This window comes from Brassica oleracea, chromosome C6 (assembly GCF_000695525.1).
Source record: "Brassica oleracea var. oleracea cultivar TO1000 chromosome C6, BOL, whole genome shotgun sequence".
NCBI lineage: Eukaryota > Viridiplantae > Streptophyta > Magnoliopsida > Brassicales > Brassicaceae > Brassica > Brassica oleracea.
The window spans coordinates 10,662,809-10,686,049 of record NC_027753.1 but is presented as its reverse complement, the minus strand read 5'-3'; the positions used below and the strand labels follow the sequence as shown (position 1 = coordinate 10,686,049).

At 35.8% G+C, this 23,241-nt stretch overlaps 4 protein-coding genes across 5 annotated transcripts; 1 reads left to right on the top strand and 3 right to left on the bottom strand.

The window, feature by feature from the left end:
• Nucleotides 1-712: 712 nt before the first annotated feature.
• Nucleotides 713-4,254, bottom strand: LOC106300438 (ABC transporter G family member 12). Its single transcript, XM_013736578.1, has 8 exons — nt 3,949-4,254; nt 3,579-3,658; nt 3,024-3,488; nt 2,821-2,943; nt 2,337-2,468; nt 1,677-2,237; nt 1,477-1,584; nt 713-1,207 (listed from the first exon to the last, which is right to left on the bottom strand). Exons 1-8 carry the CDS (start codon nt 4,190-4,192, stop codon nt 842-844), a joined length of 2,079 nt encoding a protein of 692 aa, XP_013592032.1. The 5' UTR covers nt 4,193-4,254; the 3' UTR covers nt 713-841.
• A 2,367-nt stretch (nt 4,255-6,621) lies between these two features.
• On the bottom strand, nt 6,622-8,272 carry LOC106298303 (RNA-binding protein 8A-B-like). Its single transcript, XM_013734405.1, has 4 exons — nt 7,915-8,272; nt 7,486-7,622; nt 7,172-7,323; nt 6,622-6,937 (listed from the first exon to the last, which is right to left on the bottom strand). Exons 1-4 carry the CDS (start codon nt 8,183-8,185, stop codon nt 6,892-6,894), a joined length of 606 nt encoding a protein of 201 aa, XP_013589859.1. The 5' UTR covers nt 8,186-8,272; the 3' UTR covers nt 6,622-6,891.
• Nucleotides 8,273-17,295: 9,023 nt separating this feature from the next.
• On the top strand, nt 17,296-18,094 carry LOC106297463. The gene is made up of 2 exons (XM_013733697.1): nt 17,296-17,417; nt 17,521-18,094. The coding sequence occupies exons 1-2, from the start codon at nt 17,296-17,298 to the stop codon at nt 18,092-18,094; spliced, it is 696 nt and encodes a 231-aa protein (XP_013589151.1).
• A 2,739-nt stretch (nt 18,095-20,833) lies between these two features.
• On the bottom strand, nt 20,834-23,003 carry LOC106296786. Of its 2 annotated transcripts, none has more exons than XM_013733014.1 (9): nt 22,625-23,003; nt 22,351-22,545; nt 22,141-22,243; nt 21,976-22,055; nt 21,734-21,811; nt 21,554-21,645; nt 21,364-21,475; nt 21,150-21,275; nt 20,834-21,066 (listed from the first exon to the last, which is right to left on the bottom strand). In XM_013733014.1, the coding sequence occupies exons 1-9, from the start codon at nt 22,904-22,906 to the stop codon at nt 20,956-20,958; spliced, it is 1,179 nt and encodes a 392-aa protein (XP_013588468.1). In that variant the 5' UTR covers nt 22,907-23,003; the 3' UTR covers nt 20,834-20,955. The 2 variants fall into 2 exon arrangements, with proteins under 2 accessions (XP_013588468.1, XP_013588467.1); XM_013733013.1 differs by having other exon boundaries at nt 22,351-22,551; nt 22,625-22,995.
• Nucleotides 23,004-23,241: the final 238 nt, after the last annotated feature.

Genomic DNA, 23,241 nt, shown 5'->3' with positions numbered 1-23,241 from the left:
AATATTTTATACTTACGAAAATAAAATTCATAAATTTAATAGAATTTTATTATATTTAGCTCAATATAATAATTTCTTTTAATATGATTGATTATGATTATATAATAGATAAAATATTATAGAATTTTTTTATTTTTTATTTTATAAACGATAACTGAATATGTTAATGTATAATAATATTTCAAACAAATTTCGAAATTAGTAAAAATATTTAAATATAATTTTGAAAATAAAGATCTTGTAAAAATCTTTTAAAACAAATTTGTTAAAATTTTATATAAAAATGAAAAGATATCAAAAGATATTATGATTAAATTATTTTAAAGATTCTATATATTATTAGTTTTAATAAAATACATTTAGTAAGATTTTTAAGTGATAGTCTAACTTAAAAAATCACACATGAAAGAAGTCATGACTTCTGTTTTAATATATAAGATTTATAGAATGGTTCAGACTTTGGTCTAGAGAATATACGGGCTTTTAAGCCCATAACCTCCGGACATTCAAGGACAAGAATGAAATGTTTTTTTCCTAGATAAAAAATAGGAGTAAAGAGAGTGTAAGAGGAAAGGTAGAGGTAATAGAGCAATTCAAAAAAAAAAAAATGTAGACTAATCTACTCATAGTTTTTTAATATTGCATCAATTTGTGTATATTGAGCTAAATGTCTCATGTCTATTTTTATAAGAGCAAATTAAAATTATTATGATGATACTGAAAAATAACAATGCTGAATCATAAATCATCTGGTGCTGATACATATTGATAATGTTGAAACTATTGTATGTGCAAAACAAATCGAAACCACAAAGTGTATACACATATATAGATATAGTCTTTAATGGATTGGAGAGGTAAGACCTTCTTGAGAAGAAAGTGAATGTAGAGCTTGGTGTCTCCTTGAAGATAATGAAGATAGAGACGGGATTTTCCTGAAAGAAGGTCTCTTGTTAAGACTCCTCATCGTTCTCTTTGCTTGTAACGCCTTCAAAGCCGGCTCTGCTCTTTCTTTAAGTTTCAATACTATGAAGAAGAGAATGCGGTAACACACAAGGATTAAAACAATCGCTGCTAAGTCCCACCACTTGGAATGTGTGACTTTAACTCCAAATATTTTCTGTATAACTTCCTCTCCTGTCATCTTGGGTTCTCCCGCAAACATAGGCTCAAACTCTAGTCCAAGAAAATCGTTCTTGTATGCACCCTACAGTAAACGAGAAGAAGAAAGACATGTATAATGTTTTAACTGTGAATCTAGAGTGGTCTATGTACTTATTAACTTTAATATGCATCGATTCAAATCCTTTTTATTCATATATTCATGAGTTTTCGTATCAAAACTAGTTGTCAATAAAATGAAATGTTCATAGCTCATGTACCATACTCTTTTCAATATTAGATTCATTATATTCACAGGCTGAAGGCTTCAATATTTGTATTGAATGTTTCTTGAGAATAAAGCAAAGAGAGTACCTGAATAGCCCAAGAACCATAACTCATGAACGAAATTGGGTATCGCCAGAAAATTTTTGGAAGATCTGGAAGTAGACGGAAGAATCCAGAAGTCATCATGATGATTCCCTACCAAAAATAGAATCAAGAACACACCTCTTATGAGCTTGTAAAGAAGAAAGAAACAAACAAACAGAAACAGAGGTAAGGTGTTTGCTTACAATGATGCCAGCTCCTGTAATGAGACCCATCAAAAAGTTTGGCACGAGAGAAGCGACAACCATCATGAGACTCTCAATGACCGAGACAGAGAAGAATATGTTGAGACAGAAGAAAGCCCAGTGAGAGAACCCTGGACGGAACTTCACCATGTTGTAAGTAATACTCCCCGTGATGCCTGAAATCGCGACCAAGAACGGGAAAGATGAGACGTAATTCGATATAATATAAACCGAAACGCCGTAGTAACCACTCAGTCTCTCTTTGTAGAACACTTTCATCTCTTCAATGAAAGAAGGAAACCCTCCAATGGACATGAAAGTCATGAAACCAGTAATGAATCCACCACAAGAAACCCGTGCCAAGATCGATGTGTAGCTGTGTCCTACATCGTAAAAGATGGTCCCAACACAGATGGATACAACAATGTAGATCACAATTCTTGACCAGTAGTATCCAATATCGCGGCACATGTTCACAAACGATCTCTTTGTCAAAGTCCTTAGCTGTTTAAACCAGCTCGCTTCGCTTCCCTTTCTGACTTCCATCTCATGATGTCCTTCCTGTTACAAAAAAAAAAAAAAAAAAAAAACAGAAATGTATAAAGAAAACACTTGTCTACATTCTTGAATCAAATGGGACTGACAACAGTTTTTGCTTACAATGCTAGCTAATTCACGAATCCGAGATTTAGCAGATTTAGCATAGACTGAGCGACGGTAGTTCTCAACAAGTCTAGCTTTGATCTCAGATGTTGCTAGATTCATCAAAGGATCTGATGTAGCTGGTGTCTCCTGCATTAATGATAAAGTCTTGAGAAAATCCGCAAACTAATAAACTCGAATAAATAAATCAAAAAAAAAAAAAAAAAAAAAGAAACTTAGAGAACAAAACTCGATTAATTATGTTTTTACTGTTTATTATTGATTGTGTGAATGAATAAACCTCAATCCTTAAGATTCCTATTTATACTACTCAAAACCTTATAATTCTTTTCCCTTTAGAAAGTTTATCTTTCTTATTAAAGGTGGTTTTCCGAATCCTAAAAAATACCATACTAGAGCATTGAGTTTGAAGTCAGTCACTTATAGAATCAACAAAACAAAAAGGACTTGGACACAAAGTTTCAAGATTTAGATTTCTCACCCGTATCCTCTGAGATCCTTTGAGTGTAGCTGTAACGGTATCAAAATCTGAGTTTATACATCTCAAAAAATGATCAGAAGGGTTCCGTTTCTTCGGGCAAGGAAACCCTGCTTCAGCAAAGAACTGGCAGACACAATAAAACGTTAGTGTTAGCGATCAGACAAACGCGATTCTTGAAACTCAAGAAAAATCTTGTTCTTTACCTCAACAGCAAACTTGGATTCACCAAAGTAAACAGTCTCGCCACTAGAGAGCAAGAAAAGATCATCAAAGAGAGCGAAAACTTCGCTACTAGGCTGATGAATCGATGAAACAACCGTTCTGCCGCCATCTCTAGCGATGTTCCTAAGCGCTTGAATCACAAAGAAAGCAGAAGCACTGTCCAAACCGCTTGTGGGTTCGTCAAGGAACAGAATCTGCGGTCGCGTTAAGATCTCTAACGCAATGCTGACGCGTTTTCTCTCGCCACCACTCACTCCTCGAGACTGCCAGCTACCTATGACTCTGTCTGCACAATCTTGAAGACCAAGTTCAATGATTGTTCCTTCAACAATGCCGTTGACTTCTTCTTTGGTCAAACCACTTGAAAGCCTTAGATGAGCTGAGTATGTTATTGTCTCCCTCACCGTTAGTGTTCCCATCAATACATCCTCTTGTGTTACATAAGCCTATTCATTATTTTAGTAAGAAAAATTAAAAAAACCTTTTAAATTAAATTTGGATAGTAATTTTAATAATCAAATAATAATAATACTTACGACGAGGCCGTAGTCTAGTCTTGCCTTCTTTCCGTTCAATAGAAGATTACCGGTCATAATCACGTTTCTTGCTAGTCTACCTATATATATGCGATAATTCATAAGCTAAATTAAAATTCGAATTAAGATCTTATATTATATGTATCTTTTACACGAAGATCTACACGTTTCTTGCGATGTTTTAAAGAACACATCTCATGTTACAGCAAAAATAATAAACAGAAGTGATATATATCTAACTCACAAAAGAAAACACAATCATGGTAATAGAATATTAGTTTTGAGGTAAGTTGGTAACCATGTTTATTAATATCTCTGATCAAATATATCCCACTAATTAGTAATTACCAAAAAAGAATGGAAAACGAACCTGCGAGAGAGTCAAGAAGCGTGGACTTGCCGGATCCGGAAGGGCCCATAATGGCCATGATCCGACCCGGTTCAGCGTACCCGTTTAGTCCATCGAGCAACCTTCGAGTCGGACCACCACTAAAGTTAGGTATAACCACCGTCAAATCTTCCCAGGCCAAGTACGCTCCACGACCAATCGACGGTGCTGGCGGTGGAGGAGGAGGACGAGAAGGCCGGCCATTGCTCGCACTGTCCAACTCCATTTGTGTGTGAAATGGAAGAAGAGAGAGAGAGAGATATATAAGTTTTTTTGTTATAATGGTTGGAAAAATGAGTTATAAAGATAAGAGATTAATCTTGTAGGTCTAAGATTTTCTTAGGTGATTGCAACAATCAACAAACAACTAATCACATTTAATGGGTGGCTTTAATATGATAACCGTATGTGTATACACGTAAACAAGAGTATAGTTTTATTTACTCATTAAATGTGAGATAGTGAGAGTTGTGACTTGTGAGGGTCTCTTATACTAGTATATACAAATCGTCCATGTGTATGTAATAACCACCCACCTATTGACATATACTAATACGTATGAATATAAAGCTTGCAAATACTTTGTAGTATGTCGGCTCTTGATAATTAATGTCGTTGCCTAACAAGATACTCCGACACCAAGAGCAAATGCCTTTTTGTGAAATGAAATCTAACCATCCGAATCTATATTATTTTTACCTATGAGATGTTTTAGTTTGATTTGAAACAAATAACCACAGTTATTATAAAAATCATATTTGGATGGTTATTACTTTATACTTCTCTCTGTTTCCGAAAATAAAATTTTTTAAAATATTCACGCTTTTTAAAAATTTAATAAATGTTTATAATTTAATTTATTTTTAACTTTATTATATACTTTCCAATAACTTTATTCTTAACAATGTAAAAAACTTTTCTTTGTGGAATAAAAAAATAATTTAAAAAATCTTATTTTCGGAAACGGAATGCGCAGTATCCAATACAAAAAAAAAAGTTCCTGAAACCTATAAAATTCTGATAACTTTTCTCTCTAATTTCATTAAATGAAAATTGTCAGTCCACTTCTTTTTACTAAAATTGTTGTTTGTTCAAACATACCATCATATAAGACTTTTAGGTTACGATATCTTAACATTTTGTAAACCTATAAAGAAATAATATTCTGATCACCAATGAACATTTGCTAGATAAGTCAAATCAAGAGATAGCTATTGATAATTTTGATGAGATATAAAGGAAGAGAAGGTCACAAGTTCACAACGAAGCCTTCACAAGGTGTTAAATGAAAAGTGAAAGGAAGTAAATGCGTGGTAGTTGGCACCGATATAGTTATTTGCCCTATTTGTACTATGCTCATTATTTTCATTTTGGTCTGTCCATTTATTATCCATCTTCCTGATTTATGGGTTTCTTTAGCTAGCTGCTACCTCTCTAACTATATTTTTAGTATCTAAGAGCATCAACGATCCAAGGTCCATAGAGAATTTTTTGACAAAATATGGGCTCCACTGACGCGTGATCCCACAAAAAAATTTAAAAATCACTTCCAGATCGGTAATTGGGGGGTTTTGGCAATGTTTGCAGGCCCTACCGACACGTGGCAGTCCGCGATTGGTTTATTTTTAATTTTTTTTGTTTTTAAGAAAACAAAAAAAAAAAAAAAAAACCTAAGGATCGCTTATGCGATAATCATGGTCTAATACAAACATAAAACTATAGATCTATTTACTCACTAACTAGATCTATTAGTGTATCGTTTTATTGATTTTTCAGACGAAAAAATTGTACTAGACAAAGCAGCTACACATTGTCATGGATCTTAAAGAATTTTTTTTAGCATTAAAAATGTTATTTTCTAGATTCTTTTAATTTTTAGTAATATTTTGTAGTTTTAATGAAAAATATGTATAATACTTTTGGACCTCTTTGAACATAACATTATTTAAAAATAATAATATAAAATATAAAAAATGGAATACTTAATTATTAAGATTTGGAGTTAGGCATAGGGGGACATAAGACATCTTTTGCCCATTCTCCTCAGCCGGCATTAGCTACTTTCACAAAAAAAATTGGTAGATGTATTAGTACGATTTAGACTCTTTTGGTATAGAGAAAAGGGAGATTAAGATTTGCAGAAAAGAGATAGAAACCCAGATTCTAAAATTCAACTGAATCGAAGGTATGGTCATATCAAACAAACGCCCATACACGCCTTTGGCACAATCCTATTTTACATGAGACAGAAATATAGTACGACTTTTTTGTTTGAATAATGTTAAAGGAGAATAAGCACTAATGATCCAACGGTTTGCATTTAAAATTGAAAGCTAAGTACAAAAGAAAATTCATCTACACATTAGTTTTCTTGGTAAACTCAATTATGTTGTCATTAAGGTTTTATTTTGAGATAAAGCATTCTGTTTTTGTTATATGGTTTTTTTTGTGCAATGTTTGTTATATGGTTTAACAATTGAAAATAGATAACTGTGGTACTTGCTTTTCTTTTTTTGGACAACACTCTGGAGCTTTGCATGCACAACATATACCGTTGAATTCTTACAAGAAAGCATGCATACTGTTAAGAGTTTTCAAGCAAGTACACAAACTCTACTCATCAAACCTTTTGATGACTTTATGTTATATACGGCTAAGGAAAACGATGTAATGATAATGAAATGAAAGCGTCTTCTTACTCAACTAACTTCTCCCAAACCAGAAGCATTAAAACATATCTCATGGTGTTTACAAACGCCAACAACCCTATGCCAATGCATAGGATTACACAAGGTACAAAACAGCCAAACTTATGCAACCCAGCAAAAAAAATAAGGAGCTGAAACACTCGCAACTTAAAGATAAGAGATAGAATCCGAGATACTGAGAGAGATGTGGAGACAACTCTCCAACCAAATCATACAATCAGAAACGTCTTCTCGGGCTTCTTGAACGTTGTGACCTCCCAGACCTGCCCAATGATTAAAGGATTATACGATATAAGGTCAAATGACTTGAGAAAAGTCGCATACTTTGTCAACAACTGAAAGATTTGATAACTCCAAGTTAAAAAAGACTACTCTCTCTCACTCGCATGTGTATTCAATTAGTAACCTTTGATACTTGTAAACACGCGACTTCATCTCACCAGAACAGGAAACAGCTAGTACTACTTGGTTATGAGAAAAGAGAACAGGATACAAACCTCAAGTTCTTTCTCCTGTAAGATCCAGCATTGGGTCCACTGCTGAAGGCCCAGTCAACGCTGACATTCTGTGTAAGAAGCTCAGCACCATTCATTGCTTTGATAGCATTCTGTGCTTCTTCACTCTTCTCATATTCTACCAAAGCATAGCCCTAAAGAAGAACACAAAATGAAGTATTACACAGATATCCATATTAAAAATTTAAGACAGCAAAACACTGCACTCTACAGAATATAACAATACAGAAAAGCAAAAAGGCTATTAAACTAGCATCACGAGGCACTACTAGGAACAAAAGGAGCAAACAACATACCTTGACAAAACCAGTACGGCGATCGAGATTGAGATGCAAACTCTTAATCTCCCCAAAATCACCAAAAGCATTCGATAGATCATCCTCTTGTGCCTCCTCATGAACTCCGGTGACCAAAATAATCCACCCCTCAATAGCTACACACAGACAAGAAACCATCAACAACAGTTCCAAACCATTGTAAAGCAACATACTTTACACTTGTTCATGCTTGCACAAGCTACGTTTAAGTCCAAACCAATCTAATAAACAAATTGTCTAGGTCACCAATCACTGAGCAGTCTAATAAACAAAGTTTCTAGGTCAAATCGAAACCCTATAACAAATCACTGACACAAATCAATCAATCAATCAAGCAAGCAAACTCGCATTATAGACAACAGTAAAATAGAAAAGAGTAAAAGATTGAGAGAGAGAGAGAGAAGTTACATCGCTGCGGGCCAGGACCGCCATCGGAACCTAGCGACTCGAAATCGCGCGAGGAAAGGCGGCGCTGGCGATCGGAGTCTCTCTCCTCGCGAAAGCCGCGGCCTTTGGTCTTCCTATCCGTCGAGTCGCCGTTTGCTCCGGCGATAGCTGACCTAAGCCTCGGATGCCCAGCGGCGCGTGGGGAAACGTCAGCTGCTCCAGCCTCTTCTTCGTCCATGAGGTCATCCTCCTCTGGCTCGAAATCGATTGCTTCGGATTCTATGTTCGCCATTACTTCCGCCGCAACTGTCAGATGTCGAATCGAATCTCTCGCCGTTTTTTTTCTACTACAGAAACAATTCGTGTGTTTGGGACGGAAGCTTCTTCTTCTTCTACCTATTAGATATTTACGCCAGTGGTAAATTGAGCCCTATGGGCCTGGGCCTGCCTGTTTGGGCTTTCGCCTTTAAATAACTGAACTGAAAAAAAACATTGACTACAGAAGAACATATCGTAAAAAAAAATTGAACAAAAACAAAAATTGTAAACATAGGAAAACTAACATATAAATAGATGTTTTCATAATTTAATAAATATAAATTACCATCAATATACATGTACATTGAAACCACGAGAACTTGTCCTGATTCTGTTAAATAGAGTAAGCAAAATTAAAATCAAAAAGAGATATAAACTTATAAACTTATCTTATAACTCAATGAAATACCTCTCAAACTCTATTTCTGTTTTTTATACGATTTTTTCTATCTGACTTTGTACACAGCAAGAATAGTTAACTATTATATATAGTTAGTGGGATAATCATGAGATTGAAAAGACAAGTTTGAACTTTATTGTTTCTTTTTATTTTTTGTATAGTATAAGATTAACCTGAGGCTGGATGTTGATGAATGAATATTTTGTTAGTTTCTTGCGCCAACTTTTGAATCATATAAAAATTTATTTTATGACTTTAAAAAAATTTAAATAGTTTTTTTCACTTGTTCCTTATCGAATTTAGAAGAGGAAATATTTTTTCATGAGTTCCTCCACAAATGAGGAAAATAGATGAATATAGTGGGATCCATTTGTTAAAAGTCAGATAAAATTTTCAATTGAAGCCTATTATATTTCATTTTATCACACCAAATCATGCTATTATTACTAGAGTAACTTATAATTTTTTTTTAATTACTAAACTGTTTTGTATAACCATAATGTCCTTATTTCTTTTGTTAACAAAAAATATATTTACAGAAAATGCCATTAATATTTTTTTACCGCATCATAAAAAAAAATTATTTTCGAAACAGTTAAATAAATTTGCAGTAAAAAATCTGTGACACTTGATGGCAGATTTATTAATGTCAAACAGATTTACTTCTTCACGCAGACTTATTGCAGCATACTTTATATCATAACAGACTTTCGGTAAAAAGTCTATTGCACATAATGGTAGATTTAATTACGTTCGCAGATTTGTTTTATGTTGGAAGATTTATAATGGCAGACTTTTGCCTTATGATAGCAGGTTTATAAAAATTAAGAGATTTTTATACTTGCATGTAAATTTTTCTCGTAGACTTTTATAATTTGGCAGATTTTCGTGTTGCTAAAGTAGCAGACTTACATTTTTCATTTATAAACATCAAACTTTTCGAATAAGTATGCTTCGTTGCAGAGTTTAAAACTTATAACAAAACTAACTGCTATCTGGCAGCAGGTTTTAATGTATGTGATGACATACCTCTAAGGAGTGACAGACTTTTTTCATCCTGAATCAATTAACAAATTAGAATTTTGATTACCTCTAATTGAACCAAAAATCCGACCACTAACTGCAACCAGTTACTAGAACCTGGTTTCAACCGTAAAACTTTTTTTTCTCCAAGTCACGGTTTCCTCTTTTTTTACAAATGACTTTCACGTTAATCTCAAAAAAAAAAAAAAATCGATGGAAGAGGTTTTAACAGTTTGTGGCAGAAGGAAAAGGCAAATTCAAAATATATAAATCCAACTAGATCCAATATCAAATAATGATCAAAATTATCTTCTCTTCAACCCATATGATGATGAATTTTGTCAAGCAAATCATTGTTGCAAATCCTTGAACAACCCGAAACCAATGACCCACAGCCTGGTTTGAACCAAACACGTTTGTGCTATAACCCAGTCTCAAGCTAGAGACCAATACTTGCTGCAGCATCAAGTTTTTCTGATGATCAAAATCATTAGCCGACGCCGTATTGTTCCAAGTGAAATATGTCCCTGAATATACGGTTAATCCGTATGACGTGAAATATAAACAGATGAGAATCAGATGTTTCTTCTTACTATAACCCCTTAAAGATACAATCAATTGTGGTCTTCCAAGTCATGCCCTTAACATCAAAAGCGCCTCAGAAACTGCATTCACAACTTGTTCTTGTCCCACAACTGACAGCCCTCTTCTGCAACATATCAGCAAAGACCAATCAACCTTTCCTTCTCAGTCTGGAAAAGGCTTGTCACTGGAATCACAGTCCAATGGCTCAGAACTTCTGCAATTTTTTTGGTTCCAACCGTTTTCAGCTAGCATCATATTATCATCTCTTTTCTAGTTGAGCAATCGCAGACTCTGCATTTTGAACTACTTCATATATTAGGAAGCAACTTTATCCCAGATGCTACTTGATAATGTACTGAGGATCCAAGTGTAACTTGGAATCGTCTTCTTCCTCTCTCTGTAGAGAAGATAGAAGACTAACTCATCTTCCTCCAATGGTATCAACAGCCTAGTCGTCGGTGTCATATCCAGATACCAAAGACATCAAACAATCCCTCAAATTCACTTCCCCTCCAAATCTACTACAGAAACAATTCGTGTGTTTGGAACGGAAGCTTCTTCTTCTTCTACCTATTAGATATTTATGCCAGTGGTAAATTGAGCCCTATGGGCCTGCCTGTTTAGGCTTTAGCCTTTAAATAACTGAACTGAAAAAAAAATATTGACTACAGAAGAACAAATCGTAAGAAAGAATTGAACAATTAGTAAACATAGGTAAACTAACATATGAATAGATGTTTTCATAATTTAATAAATATAAATTACCATCAATATACACGTACATTGAAACCACGAGAACTTGTCATGATTCTGTAAAATAGAGTAAGCAAATTTAAAATCAAAAAGAGATATAAACTTATAAACTTATCTTATAACTCAATGAAATACCTCTCAAACTCTATTTCTGTTTTTTATACCATTTTTTCTATCTGACTTTGTACACAGCAAGAATAGTTAACTATTTATATATAGTCAGTGGGATAATCATGAGATTGAAAAGACAAGTTTGAACTTTATTGTTTCTTTTTATTTTTTGTATAGTATAAGATTAACCTGAGGCTGGATGTTGATGAATGAATATTTTGTTAGTTTCTTGCGCCAACTTTTGAATCATATAAAATTTTATTTTACCATTTTAAAAAAAAATTAACGGTTTTTCCCACTTGTTCCTTATCGAAGGAAATATTTTCTCATGAGTTCCTCCACAAATGAGAAAAATAGATGAATATAGTGAGATCCATTTGTTAAAAGTCAGATAAAATTTTCAATTGAAGCCTATTATTTTGTAGGAACCTTATTTCACTGCCGTAGGACAATTGATATTTGTTTAAAAATAATAACAACATAAATTAAAATTACAATACCAAAATATAAGAATAAAAAAGAATTGTAGAGTCGAGATGGTTAATTTCTTTCCTTAAATCTTTAAACGTTCCGTAGTGTGACGGTTTTATAGCGCTCAGATTCCCAGGATACAACTGCATCATTGTTTCCGTTTACCATCACCAAAAAAATAGAATCTTTCGAACATAATGTACTCAGACTCAATAAAAATAAAATAAAACATCACTATTCTAAGTGGGAGAAAAAGTTTCTCTTTGTAGATTGTTCGTAAATGTATTTTTCTGAGCGAGAGCACACATGATTTTGAAACGCACTTGTGGGCGTTATGGAGTATTCAGTAACAAATCAATTGTCATTATGATTCACATAACTAATAATGAGATAACGTTACTCTACGAAACTGATTTTGTTCAGTTGACCATCTATTGACCGGTCAAAAGCAACAAAATAATTTCCAATGGGTAAATAAATTTTATATTTAAGAATATAAAAATTATTATATGAATGTGATTTGTATGAATAAATACTAGATATAAATCCAACTAGCAAATTCAAATCCAAATTCAAACTCAATATCCAAAATGTACCATTTGCTAATTTGTATATTTAGCTAAATTTAAAAGCTATAAAAGCTTTTGTAAATACTCACTTTGGACCTCCATTTCTCATTCAAAAACCAACTCCGATTTTGACATATAGTACACTACTTCATAGTGTCCAACATCCGGTTATTCCGACGAACGTCTTCGCTCGGAAATTTACCAAAAATGATCTAAAACCATTTCGTCAAAAACGAGTTCCAACAATCCTCACATAAATAGAAATGATTCTAGACACTAACGACTCGACAAACTTGAGTTCCTAGACAAGACTCGACCTAAGGACTTTTGAGAGTACAAACGAAAAATCCACTGCATGATGAGTTGGTAGCAATTTTTCAGCCTTGAACCAGTCATTTTTTTTTTGAATGAATGTTAAATTTTATTCATCAAAAAAGACCTTTATACATCAAAAGTGCATCCTTTAATCTAATTTATGTACTGAAATTACTCCTTTAAACTATCACCCTCTTGTACCAATACTTGTAATGTATCTTCCATTCCCTTCACTCTCTTTGATCTCAACTGACTCAGCTTGCTTCTCACTCCCTTATCCAGCATTTTCTTCAAGATTGTCAACGGCAACATTTTTTCTCCATGCCTGATTTTATTTCTTTCACGCCACAGTGCATGAATTGCAATCTGAAAGGTGTATCGGAGACAAAAGAGTAGCTTCTTTTCCATAGATCTTCCAACGATTAGTTGCAATATATCAGACCGAGAGTTTGTAAAGGAGGTCCCCATGATTCCTCTGCTGAGACTTTCCCAAACTTGAGATGAATAGGCACACTCAAAGAACAAATGATCCCTATCTTCCGGTGATTCTTACAAAGCACACAAGTAGTGTCCACTCCTTGACTCCACCGAGCAATCCTATCCATCGTAGACAATCTGTTCAGGTTAGCCAACCAAGTCATAAATGCATACTTCGGGGTAGCCTGCGAGAACCAGTCATTGTTAATAGCTATCGAATTTACTCGGCCAGGAGGTGGCCATGATGTCTTGAACCTCCCGGGTTTGGTGTAAACCTAGACAATAGCTATAACACAGCTTCATTCTCTCACATAACTAGGTTCTCTGTTGTGTTCATTTTGGCCGTGAACAGTCCTGGTTAATCATGGGTGAACTTGGAGAATATAGCATTTCCCTCATTCTCCTAGAAACGGCCCCATTTCACACTCACAAGGTGATTTGCCATTAATTTTGTTTAGAGGAGTATCATGTACTACTTCATTCATATCTCAAAACAATGGACACAAATCATTCAAAGAAAATGCTTATCCTCTAATTCCTTACATGTAGCATTGTTTAATCATCATAGGAACTGGGTATAGACCGAAGTCTTACAGTGCTTAGGGCAGATTTAGTTCTCCTTGAACCTATTTCTTGGGATCTCCAGTCAGTTAGATAGAGTTACCGCCAAACCTCATCTTAATTCAAAGGCTACCCATTCCTTTAGATGATATAACAACTTTATCTCATGACACACCTTTAATAAAAGGATCCTAGGTTGTCATCACAGTGAACATAATCTCTTGAGATTTGTCTAGATCAATTGTCTAATGATTTTTATCATCTTTTTCCAGATACAATTAATCATTATACACAAAACTCAGTGTATGACACTGATTTTTTTTCTTAAAAAAAAAATCATATTGTAATAACTATCACTAAGTTCATTTGGCCTCTTGCCAATAACTTTATATGGTAAGCAAAGCTTCCCCCACATTTCTTGAATAACTCAAAAATATGCATATTTGCATTCAACATCTCTTAAGAGTTTAGAAAGATTGATCTATAACTCCTTTAGATTTAAATGAATATAAAGCAATTTCAAAAAATATATTTCATTCTTAGAAATGGGGTGGATTTTCGGCCCCATCAACACTCTCTTCCTTAGTTATATTAAGCTGGAATTGTCAAGGACTTGGAAACGTCCTTACAATCCGGTGTATCAAGGAGATCCATAAGAAAATGGCTCCTAATGTAATGTTCCTAATGGAAACAAAGAATGATGATGAATTTATAAAGCTTAAACTCCAAAGTGTTCACTTTGTCCATTATTTTTCGATACCGCACGTAGGGCTTAGTGGTGGTCTCTCTTTATTCTGGAATGATGACACTGATATCACCATACTAGAATCATCTCCCAATCTGGTGGACACAAGAATATTGCACAAGGGAGTCACCACCTTCGTTTCTTTTGTGTATGGAGCCCCTGCAACTGAAGATAGACCTTCCTACTGGCAGAAACTAAATACAGTGGGGCAAGGAAGAGACTCTTCGTGGTTGCTTACGGGTGACTTCAACGATATCTTAAACAAGGCGGAAAAAGTGGGAGGTCCGGTGCGTTTTGAAGGCTCCTTCACGGCCTTTAGATCCTTTGTGGCACAAAATGGATTGTGGGATCTAAAACACACGGGAGAGCAACTATCTTGGCACGGGAACAGACATACACATTTCATCAAATCTAGGTTGGATCGCTCTATGGGAAACTGCGCATGGTCTGAATCTTTCCCATTGGGGCGATGCCGATACTTGAGGTTTGAGGGATCAGACCATAGACCACTACTAACCTACTTCAACTCAGATAGAAAACGAAAGCGAGGCATTTTCCGCTTCAACAGATCCCTTACTGAGCAGCCTGAAGTTACACAACTCATAGACAAAGCTTGGCACCACTCTCCTCTAGACTCAGTAATTCAGAAGCTAAATGATGTTAGGAGAGGGATTATCAAGTGGTCAAAGGAGCAACAGGAGCAGAGCAATCTCTCCATCAAACGTAACCAAGAAGCACTTGAGGTGGCTCTCTCGTGCGATACTCCAGACCAGAACATAATCGACGAGATTAATGCTTCACTTCGCAATGCTTACCTAGCTGAGGAGCAGTTTTGGCCACAAAGAAGTAGAATCCAATGGCTCAAACAAGGAGACAGGAATACTGGTTTCTTTCATGCTGCCACCAGAACGAGAAGAGTAATAAATTCCATTCCAGTGCTTGAGGATGCACAAGGTGGAGCAGTATATGAGGAGCAGGACATTACTAGAGTGATCTCTGATTATTTCAATCTTCAAGACCAACGGCAATGACTCATTTGTGCAGATTCAAGGCCTTCTCCGTAAAAAGGTATCTCCGGATATGAACAGAATGCTAACTGCATACCGAGTGATTCGGAAAATAGGGAAGCTGTTATGTCCATAAACGGTAACAAAGCTCCAGGCTCCGATGGCTTCTCAGCTACTTTCTACCAGTCTTATTGGAATATAGTGGGTGCGGATGTGATAAGGGATGTTCGGAATTTCTTCACTTCAAGCTCTCTTCACCCGCAACAGAACGAAACTCACATTAGGCTCATTCCCAAGATCACTGGCCCTCGCTCAGTTGCTGACTATAGACCCATTGCCTTATGTAACACTCACTATAAGATCATAGCCAAGCTAATTACTCGAAGACTTAAGCCGCTTTTACCGGTTCTTATCTCCGATACCCAGTCAGCTTTTGTGTTGGGACGATCGATTTCTGATAACGTTCTCATTACACATGAGACTCTCCATTACCTACGGACGTCAGAGGCTACGAAGAGATGCACAATGGCTGTGAAAACAGACATGAGCAAAGCCTACGATAGGATTGAATGGAGCTTTGTTAAAGAGGTGTTAAAGCTACTCGGATTTGATCCAATCTGGATAACGTGGATCATGTTGTGCATAGAATCAGTTTCATATTCTTTCCTGATCAATGGCTCTCCGCAGGGGCTCGTGAAGCCGACTCGAGGCCTATGTCAAGGCGACCCACTATCTCCTCATATCTTCATACTTCGTACTGAAGTTCTATCAGCCCTGTGCGCTAAAGGACAAGCAGACGGGTCACTGCCGGGAGGAAGTGTCTCGCATAACAGTCCACCAATCAATCACCTATTGTTTGCCGACGGCACCATGTTCTTTTGCTAAACAAAACCAGCTTGTGTCGAAGCCCTCAAGAAGATCTTATCTCTCTATGAATCAGTCTCGGGCCAACGGATCAACCCACAGAAATCAGCTATCACCTTCTCGGCAAAATCACCTGATTCCACTCGAGACAGGGCCAAGCAAACATTGGAGATATACTTAGAAGGAGGTGTGGGTAAATATCTCGGTCTCCCTGAGAAGTTTGGCCGAAGGAAGCGAGACATTTTTGCTTCGATCTTGGATAGGATTCGTCAAAAATCGCATAGCTGGACTGCTAAGTTCCTCTCCGGAGCAGGGAAGCATGTTATGCTCAAATCTGTACTAGCCGCCATGCCGTGCCACACAATGTCCTGGTTCAAACTCACACTTTCTCTGTGTAAACAAATGCAGTCACTGCTTACTCGTTTCTGGTGGGATTCAAATCCGGAGAAAAGGAAGATGTGTTGGGTTTCTTGGGACACTATGGCTCTACCCGAAGTACGCAGGGGGGCTTGGTTTCCGAGACATAGAAACGTTCAATGACGCGCTGCTTGAAAAAATTGGCTGGAGGCTTCTAAAGGAACCCCACTCCCTTCTTGGACGTGTGCTATTAGAAAAATATGCGCATAACTCCTCGTTTATGGAGTGTCCTATCCCGGTCTCAGCCTCCCATGGCTGGAGGAGTGTTTTAGCAGGAAGGAGTATTCTCAGACATGGTCTCAGTTGGGCAGTGGGAAACGGCGAAAAAATCAGTGTTTGGAACTCACCTTGGCTTTCTTTCAAAACCCCTTCTCAACCGATGGGTCCAGTCACCTTAGAAAACAAATCTCTAATGGTTAGCGACCTGCTCTGCCCGCTAACTAACAAATGGGAACTGGACAAGATCAGAGTTCTTTTACCTCAGTATGAGGACACTATTTTGCAAATAAAAACTAGCTCCAACACCAGTGGAAGATACTTTGTTATGGCTACCGGAAAAATCAGGCACCTACTCCACAAAGATAGGCTATGGTGTGGGAATGCAGAGAGAATAACCCCTATCTTTAGGGAATGAGCCAGTCAATTGGTTATCACACATTTGGAATGTGAAAACGGTTCTAAAACTCAAGGAATTCCTATGGCGGGTGGTGAGGAAAGCCATCCCAGTAAGCGCCAATCTTGAGAAGAGAGGAGTTCCAAGCTTCAACTGTAAAACATGTGGATCACATGAAGACGACCTTCACGTTTTCTTACGTGCCCAATAGCAGAGGAAGTGTGGCGACTCATTCCGACACAGCATACACCTTCAAGCCTACTTCCTTCAGTCTCAGAGTTGATAAAACAGGGAAGTAACTTTATCCCATTGCCTCCGACAGGATTAACTTCTCCTTTGTGGCCTTGGGTTTTGTGGAATTTGTGGAAAGCTAGAAATAAACTTGTTTTTGAGAACAGGGTCTTCACAACTCAAGAGATTGCACTTAAGAGCATTAAAGACGCCAAGGAGTGGAGTGAAGCGCAAGCTAATACCAGAATGTCATCATCTCCTCATCCATCCTCCATTCGCCCAAACCAACGTTCCCCCTGTCCCCCACCGCCTATGCAAACCGAAGTCTTAATATGCAAAGTGGATGTGGCTTGGGACAGTAGCTCAAGGAAGTGCGGTATTGGAAGAATTTTCAGCGGTAATGCTGCGGTTAGTCTCCCCAGCATATCTGATTCTCATAGTCACGTATCATCAGCTCTCATGGCCGAAGCCATTGCTGTCCACCGAGCGGTTGCTCTTGCGTTTTATTCAAACGTCCGATCCCTAGCGGTTCTATCTGATTCCTTATCTCTGATCAAACTATTGAAGACGAGAGGGTGCCAACCTGAACTGTTTGGTATCATGTTTGAAATCTATCACTTTATGTCCTCTTTTGATGTCATTTCTTTTGCTTTCATTTCTCGCAACTTTAATTCGGAGGCTGATTCTGTGGCAAAATCAGCTCTCGCTCAGTTTGTAAGAAACCTCCTTCATGGTGGGTAGAACCCTTCTAGTTAATGCATTGCTTGTTTGATCAAAAAAAAAGGTATACTACTTCATAGTGTCCAACATCCGGTTATTCCGACGAACGTCTTCGCTCGGAAACTTACCAAAAATGATCTAAAACCATTTTGTCAAAAACGAGTTCCAACATATTTTTCATTTTATCATCATTATTTTCCTAAAATGTGGTCGCCAATTGAAGCCTATTATTTTTCATTCCAAATAAAGAAATTTGTTAGATTCAGAACCGGTATTAATAACAAACAAAATAGACATATTATATCAAAATGCTAGTAAACACGATAATCAAAGGTTTTGGTTCCGAGGAACCACCAAAATGATCAAAGATAAAACATCAACCAATAAATAACCAAATAGACCACATAAGCTTCAGGATGAGGTTCAGACGAGAGTAAACGGCAAATCCAAACCTGGTCTTCAGACTGGTAACGGTGTCCATAACGTCATTGAGGATGGTACTACATGCAATGCATGGTTTTGTAGTATTATTGGATACAAAGAAGTAAAAAAATTCATACACACGGTAGGGGTTAGGTAATGCATCAACAACCAACCAAAATATTGTAAACATTATAATAAGTTTCCAATAAAATCTTAAAGAGATAAAAAAAAAGTCTTAAAGAGATATCAATCTTAAAAACTATTGTACCGATAAGTTAGAATAGTAAGAAAGTTGACAACACCATAATCATTTTTGAGGTGTATTATCACTAGTCTTCCATGCGAAGAGAAGATATTACTGATTACAAACTATGACAAAACCAAACTTCCAAATGGATCAATGAAATCAATGACGAAGGAGAAAGAAGAGAAACAATGTAAAGAGAGAAATCATAACATTGTCCTTTCGATTTGGCACAACTCGTTGATCTTTTGGTCCAACACAAAAAAGAATCATGTGGATAACATCAAACTATTTACCCTTAAAAATGAACGTTTGGAATGGTTTATTTTATCACTTTAGTAATTTATAGTTATTTTAAAAAATTCAAAATATAACATATAAGAAAAAAATCTAATTTTTTATTATATGTTTAATGTGATTGTTTAATTTATTTTAATAATATAAAATTAAAAAAAAGATCCAAAAATGTTATAAAGTATGTATTATTATTCATAATCATTAATTTATATATATATGTTAATCAAATTACGTAATTCTGTAGCTTTTATTTAAGGAAAGAATTGAGAATATTCTTTTGTACATTACTAATCAATTTGATAGTTAGTTTAATAAAACGTTTTATATATATTTATATGGACCAACTTATTTTTCTAAAAATTATAAGAATCATCGTAATGATGACACGTGACTACGAAAACATGTTGTAATGCTCCAGAATTAATATATACTTATATAGGGAATTATAAAAAATTTAGAGACTAGTGCCTTCATAATCTCTAACTAATTTATTTCAAGATAAGCTAATTCATCTTAGGCGTTATGGGCAAATCCAAACAAGGAAAACAACATATGAATCCATATTCTTTTACAATATGACATAAACAATATATGATAATATGTTGTAGCATAATCTACCGATCCAGAGTAGATAATAATTAAAACTATATTTTGACCCGCGCTTTTTTGGATTATAAAAACGTTTTATATGAATTAATGTTTTGAGATTGTTATACATTATTATTTCAGATTTTTCTGTACATTTTCATCTAATTGTTTCATACGATTCCACAGTTTGTCGGACCTGAAAAACTAAATTCGAAACCAACCCGAAAATACAGGTGCAGTTTGGGTCAGAGTCATGGGCCAAGTACCTATTCAATATCTTTTTGGACCGCGAATCTTTGTTCCAGTTTGGGTCATATCCGAGACTCGATCGGGTACCCAAAGTACATGGAATGATTTGTGTATATTAGGTATGTTTGGGTATTTCATATATGTTTTCGGCATTACAGATATTTTTAAGTTTCTGGTTCGGGTTTTCGGTTAAAGTTTGGGGTTATGGGTAAAATTTCTATTTTAGAGAAATATATTTTGGGTTACTAAAATTTTGGGTGTTTTCGGTTCTCTGGATTATGTTTACGGGTAAAATTTTGGGTATTTTGAGTATATGACTATTTTTCAGGTATTTGTTTGTATTTCAGGTATTTTTGTGTTTCAAGTCTTTTTTGTGTTTTGGATATTTCGTGTTTTTTTTAATTCTAATAATCAAACCAATCTGAACCTGTTATGTATTCAAAAATTAAATTTATTTTACAGATATTTGAATTATGAGTCCGAACCAATTTGGAACCAAAAAGAACCGACCCTAATTTAAACTACAGATTTTAAAATATATTTAGCTATGTCAAACGTTTAGGATCCGAAGAACCCAGACCCGCAGATCCAAACATGAACCCTATGTTTCGAAACATTTTATCTCTTTTGATATAATGTAGAAATATTAAAGGATATTGGTATAACTAAACTAACATATGAAACATTTGATATATTTTAAATCAAATTTTCAGGAGTCAAGAATTTAAATTAAATGTTTTAAAAGTCAAGATATCTTGTACATTCGTGTGATTGAAATAATGTGGGTTGCTAAAATGTAAAAGGATAACAATTGTCGTTATAATAATTGTTTGAAATCGTGGGTTATTTATTAAAATATAATAAGTTTTAAGTTGTTGCTCTAATAAATGCATGTTATGATATTTGGTTTTATATCATAGGTTGGACTAAAAAATGAAAGGATCCAAACAACTTTCATACGTAGATTTTTTAAGACTCCTTCTCTTTTAATAGTATTGATAACAACCGATCCAGAAGATAATTAATCCATGTTTTATTGTCCACATTAACTACTACAAGATCAGCAAATCTGAGGTTATATCTACAAATTGTGCACCTTTCCCTTCTCTATCACTTTCCTTAGTGCAGATTTGGCGTCTTCTAAGGTCTCTACACCAAGACTTTCCTCAAAGGCTAGCCTTTGTATGTTAAACTACACAAGTGTAACAAATTGATACACACATGAACTCCCTCTGTTGTAGAATCATTATAAAAAGGTTATATATAAGAGATTACCTTAGCACCTTGACGAACTCTTATGTCGATCCCTTTGCTGTCTACAGAAATGATAGCAGCATCGTCTACCTCAGATTCAGTAGATAATAACTCTCTAAGTGGCTTTGAGAAGATGGCATTTAGTTCCTAAACCATGTAGAGATATACCAAAACTCTACTTTGAGTTACTAAGTAAGATCAATCATTAAAGGGCTTAAGCTAAGTAAAAACTCACCTTAAGGTTTTGCTCGCCCCCATCGGCGGCTATCTTATCTGGCTGAAGTGCCTCGTACTCATTGACATTGATCCACGCAACAGTGCCAAAACCTCCAATGAAATATATATCACTGAGAAAACAAATTCATCAAGATTGTTTTGATATTTACACTATGGTGTGTGGCTAAATATGAATAAAATACAGAAACCTTATGTTCTGCATTCTAAAATAGTGAAAGTTTCCCCATTGTTGGGAAGGCCCTTGGTGATGCTTAGCCATATACTGCTTATGAGCCCATTCCTGGAAATCGAGAACAAGAGAAATTTATGAAACAAGTAGAAACATTTCATATATTACTCAACCAATGTGATTAAACCGAGACACTGACTTGCTCATTTTCTGGCAATGGATAGACATAGCCGAATAATGTAGCTCTTGCATTTGATAAGCAATTCCATCCGGGTATCTGAAAAAACAAATCCACCTTCAAAGAAGATAGAAAATGGAAGAGTGCCAACATGTTTGTCTAATATTAAAGATGACTTAGAGAGCAAGCCGTGAAGACTAAATGGAAAGACTTAAAGAGCAAGCAAAAGTAGCTAGGTAAAAAGCATGATGGATCATGTTTACCTGAACAACGAGGGTGCATCTAGGTTCAGCTAAGATATTCCGAGTGTGAATAGCCAAGGGTGAAAATGAAAAGATAGGGTCTAGAAACAAAAGTAGAATATGCATTCAAAACACTAAACATACAAAGAGAGAGAGATATATATAGTCAAGGAGAAAAAGACTTACGTCCCACAGGATCAGGTGCAAAATCTACCAAAGATCCGAAGGGGCAGCCTTCTCTGCGATGGTGCATTTTAGACATCACTGTGCACAGATGAGCAAACCTGGCCTTCAAAATCATAAACACCAAAATAGATACAAGAAACTTATCATCTTTTCTAATCAACCATAAGAAGAAAGCAAAGAAGAGTTGAAATGATGTAATAAACCTTTTACCTGCTCCATCAAGTTCCTAACAGCTAGAGCAGGTGGAGGTAAACCATGAGCAGAGGTTGCGTTCTGAACACCACCAGAAATCGGGGTCCGAAACAGCGCTGCTCGAGTTCCTCCACCATGAGGAGGAAATGCAAGAGATGTCTCCACATCGATTATCTTATGACTCTCATTTTCACCACTTAGACTACTTCCAACCTTTTCCTTCATAAAGGATCAATACTTCACAAAGCTTCCTGCATAACGTGACAAAACTAGAGGAGAGGAGTAAACATACCTGAGACAAAGAGAACATATCCGCTGGTAAAAGACCAAACCCATTGTTTCCTGCTAAGTTATCATCGCTTTGACCTGGAGCCTCCTCGTTGTGAAACAGAGCATGAAGACGAAGAACTCCATGATTCGATTCATTAAGTCTCAGTTTCGTGATTCGCTTGGATTGTGAATTACAGAGCCAACAAGAAGACGAAGATAGATCAGGTGGAGTCAGGTTGAAGATAGCCTTTGGTTTTGGTAAATTGGAAACGTATAGTGAAGTGAAGACAGTAGTAGCTTCCATGGTCGGCAAGGAGAAGGTTTCTCTGTGTTCTCTTGAGGTACTTTCTTCAACATGTTTAGTCAGCGTCTATTTGGATATGAACAAAATTGAAATTTCCTTTAGATGGGCAAATCACGTTCCAGCTAGCTTATGAGTTTGTATCCCAACCGTTCCTTTTACTCTTTTTTTTTCTTTTAATTTGTAAATTTGTTTATGAAAAACATACACGTGAAGCGCCAAAAAAAAAGACTTGTGGTGGTGTGAAAGTGTATATATGCTAAGGATAAGGTTTGGTGACAGTTTTGTTTTGTTTTGAGACCAGAGAGATTCGTCTGAGACAAAAAGTAGTTTTGAAA

Bases quoted from the DNA above. Each gene is read 5' to 3' on its own strand.
- LOC106300438 (XM_013736578.1), bottom strand. From the start codon at position 4,192: ATGGAGTTGGACAGTGCGAGCAATGGCCGGCCTTCTCGTCCTCCTCCT. The intron at 3,489-3,578 runs GTAAGTATTATT...AATAATGAATAG, and splicing joins GACTAGACTACGGCCTCGTC to GCTTATGTAACACAAGAGGA. The intron at 1,208-1,476 runs GTACTCTCTTTG...CGTTTACTGTAG, and splicing joins ATGGTTCTTGGGCTATTCAG to GGTGCATACAAGAACGATTT.
- LOC106298303 (XM_013734405.1), bottom strand. From the start codon at position 8,185: ATGGCGAACATAGAATCCGAAGCAATCGATTTCGAGCCAGAGGAGGAT. The intron at 7,623-7,914 runs GTAACTTCTCTC...GTCTGTGTGTAG, and splicing joins CGGTCCTGGCCCGCAGCGAT to CTATTGAGGGGTGGATTATT. The intron at 6,938-7,171 runs GTTTGTATCCTG...ATCATTGGGCAG, and splicing joins TACAGGAGAAAGAACTTGAG to GTCTGGGAGGTCACAACGTT.
- LOC106297463 (XM_013733697.1), top strand. From the start codon at position 17,296: ATGAAGACGACCTTCACGTTTTCTTACGTGCCCAATAGCAGAGGAAGT. The intron at 17,418-17,520 runs GTAACTTTATCC...TTTTGAGAACAG, and splicing joins AGAGTTGATAAAACAGGGAA to GGTCTTCACAACTCAAGAGA.
- LOC106296786 (XM_013733013.1), bottom strand. From the start codon at position 22,906: ATGGAAGCTACTACTGTCTTCACTTCACTATACGTTTCCAATTTACCA. The intron at 21,812-21,975 runs GTAAACATGATC...TTGTTTTTTCAG, and splicing joins GATGCACCCTCGTTGTTCAG to ATACCCGGATGGAATTGCTT. The intron at 21,646-21,733 runs GTCAGTGTCTCG...CTCGATTTCCAG, and splicing joins CATTGCCAGAAAATGAGCAA to GAATGGGCTCATAAGCAGTA.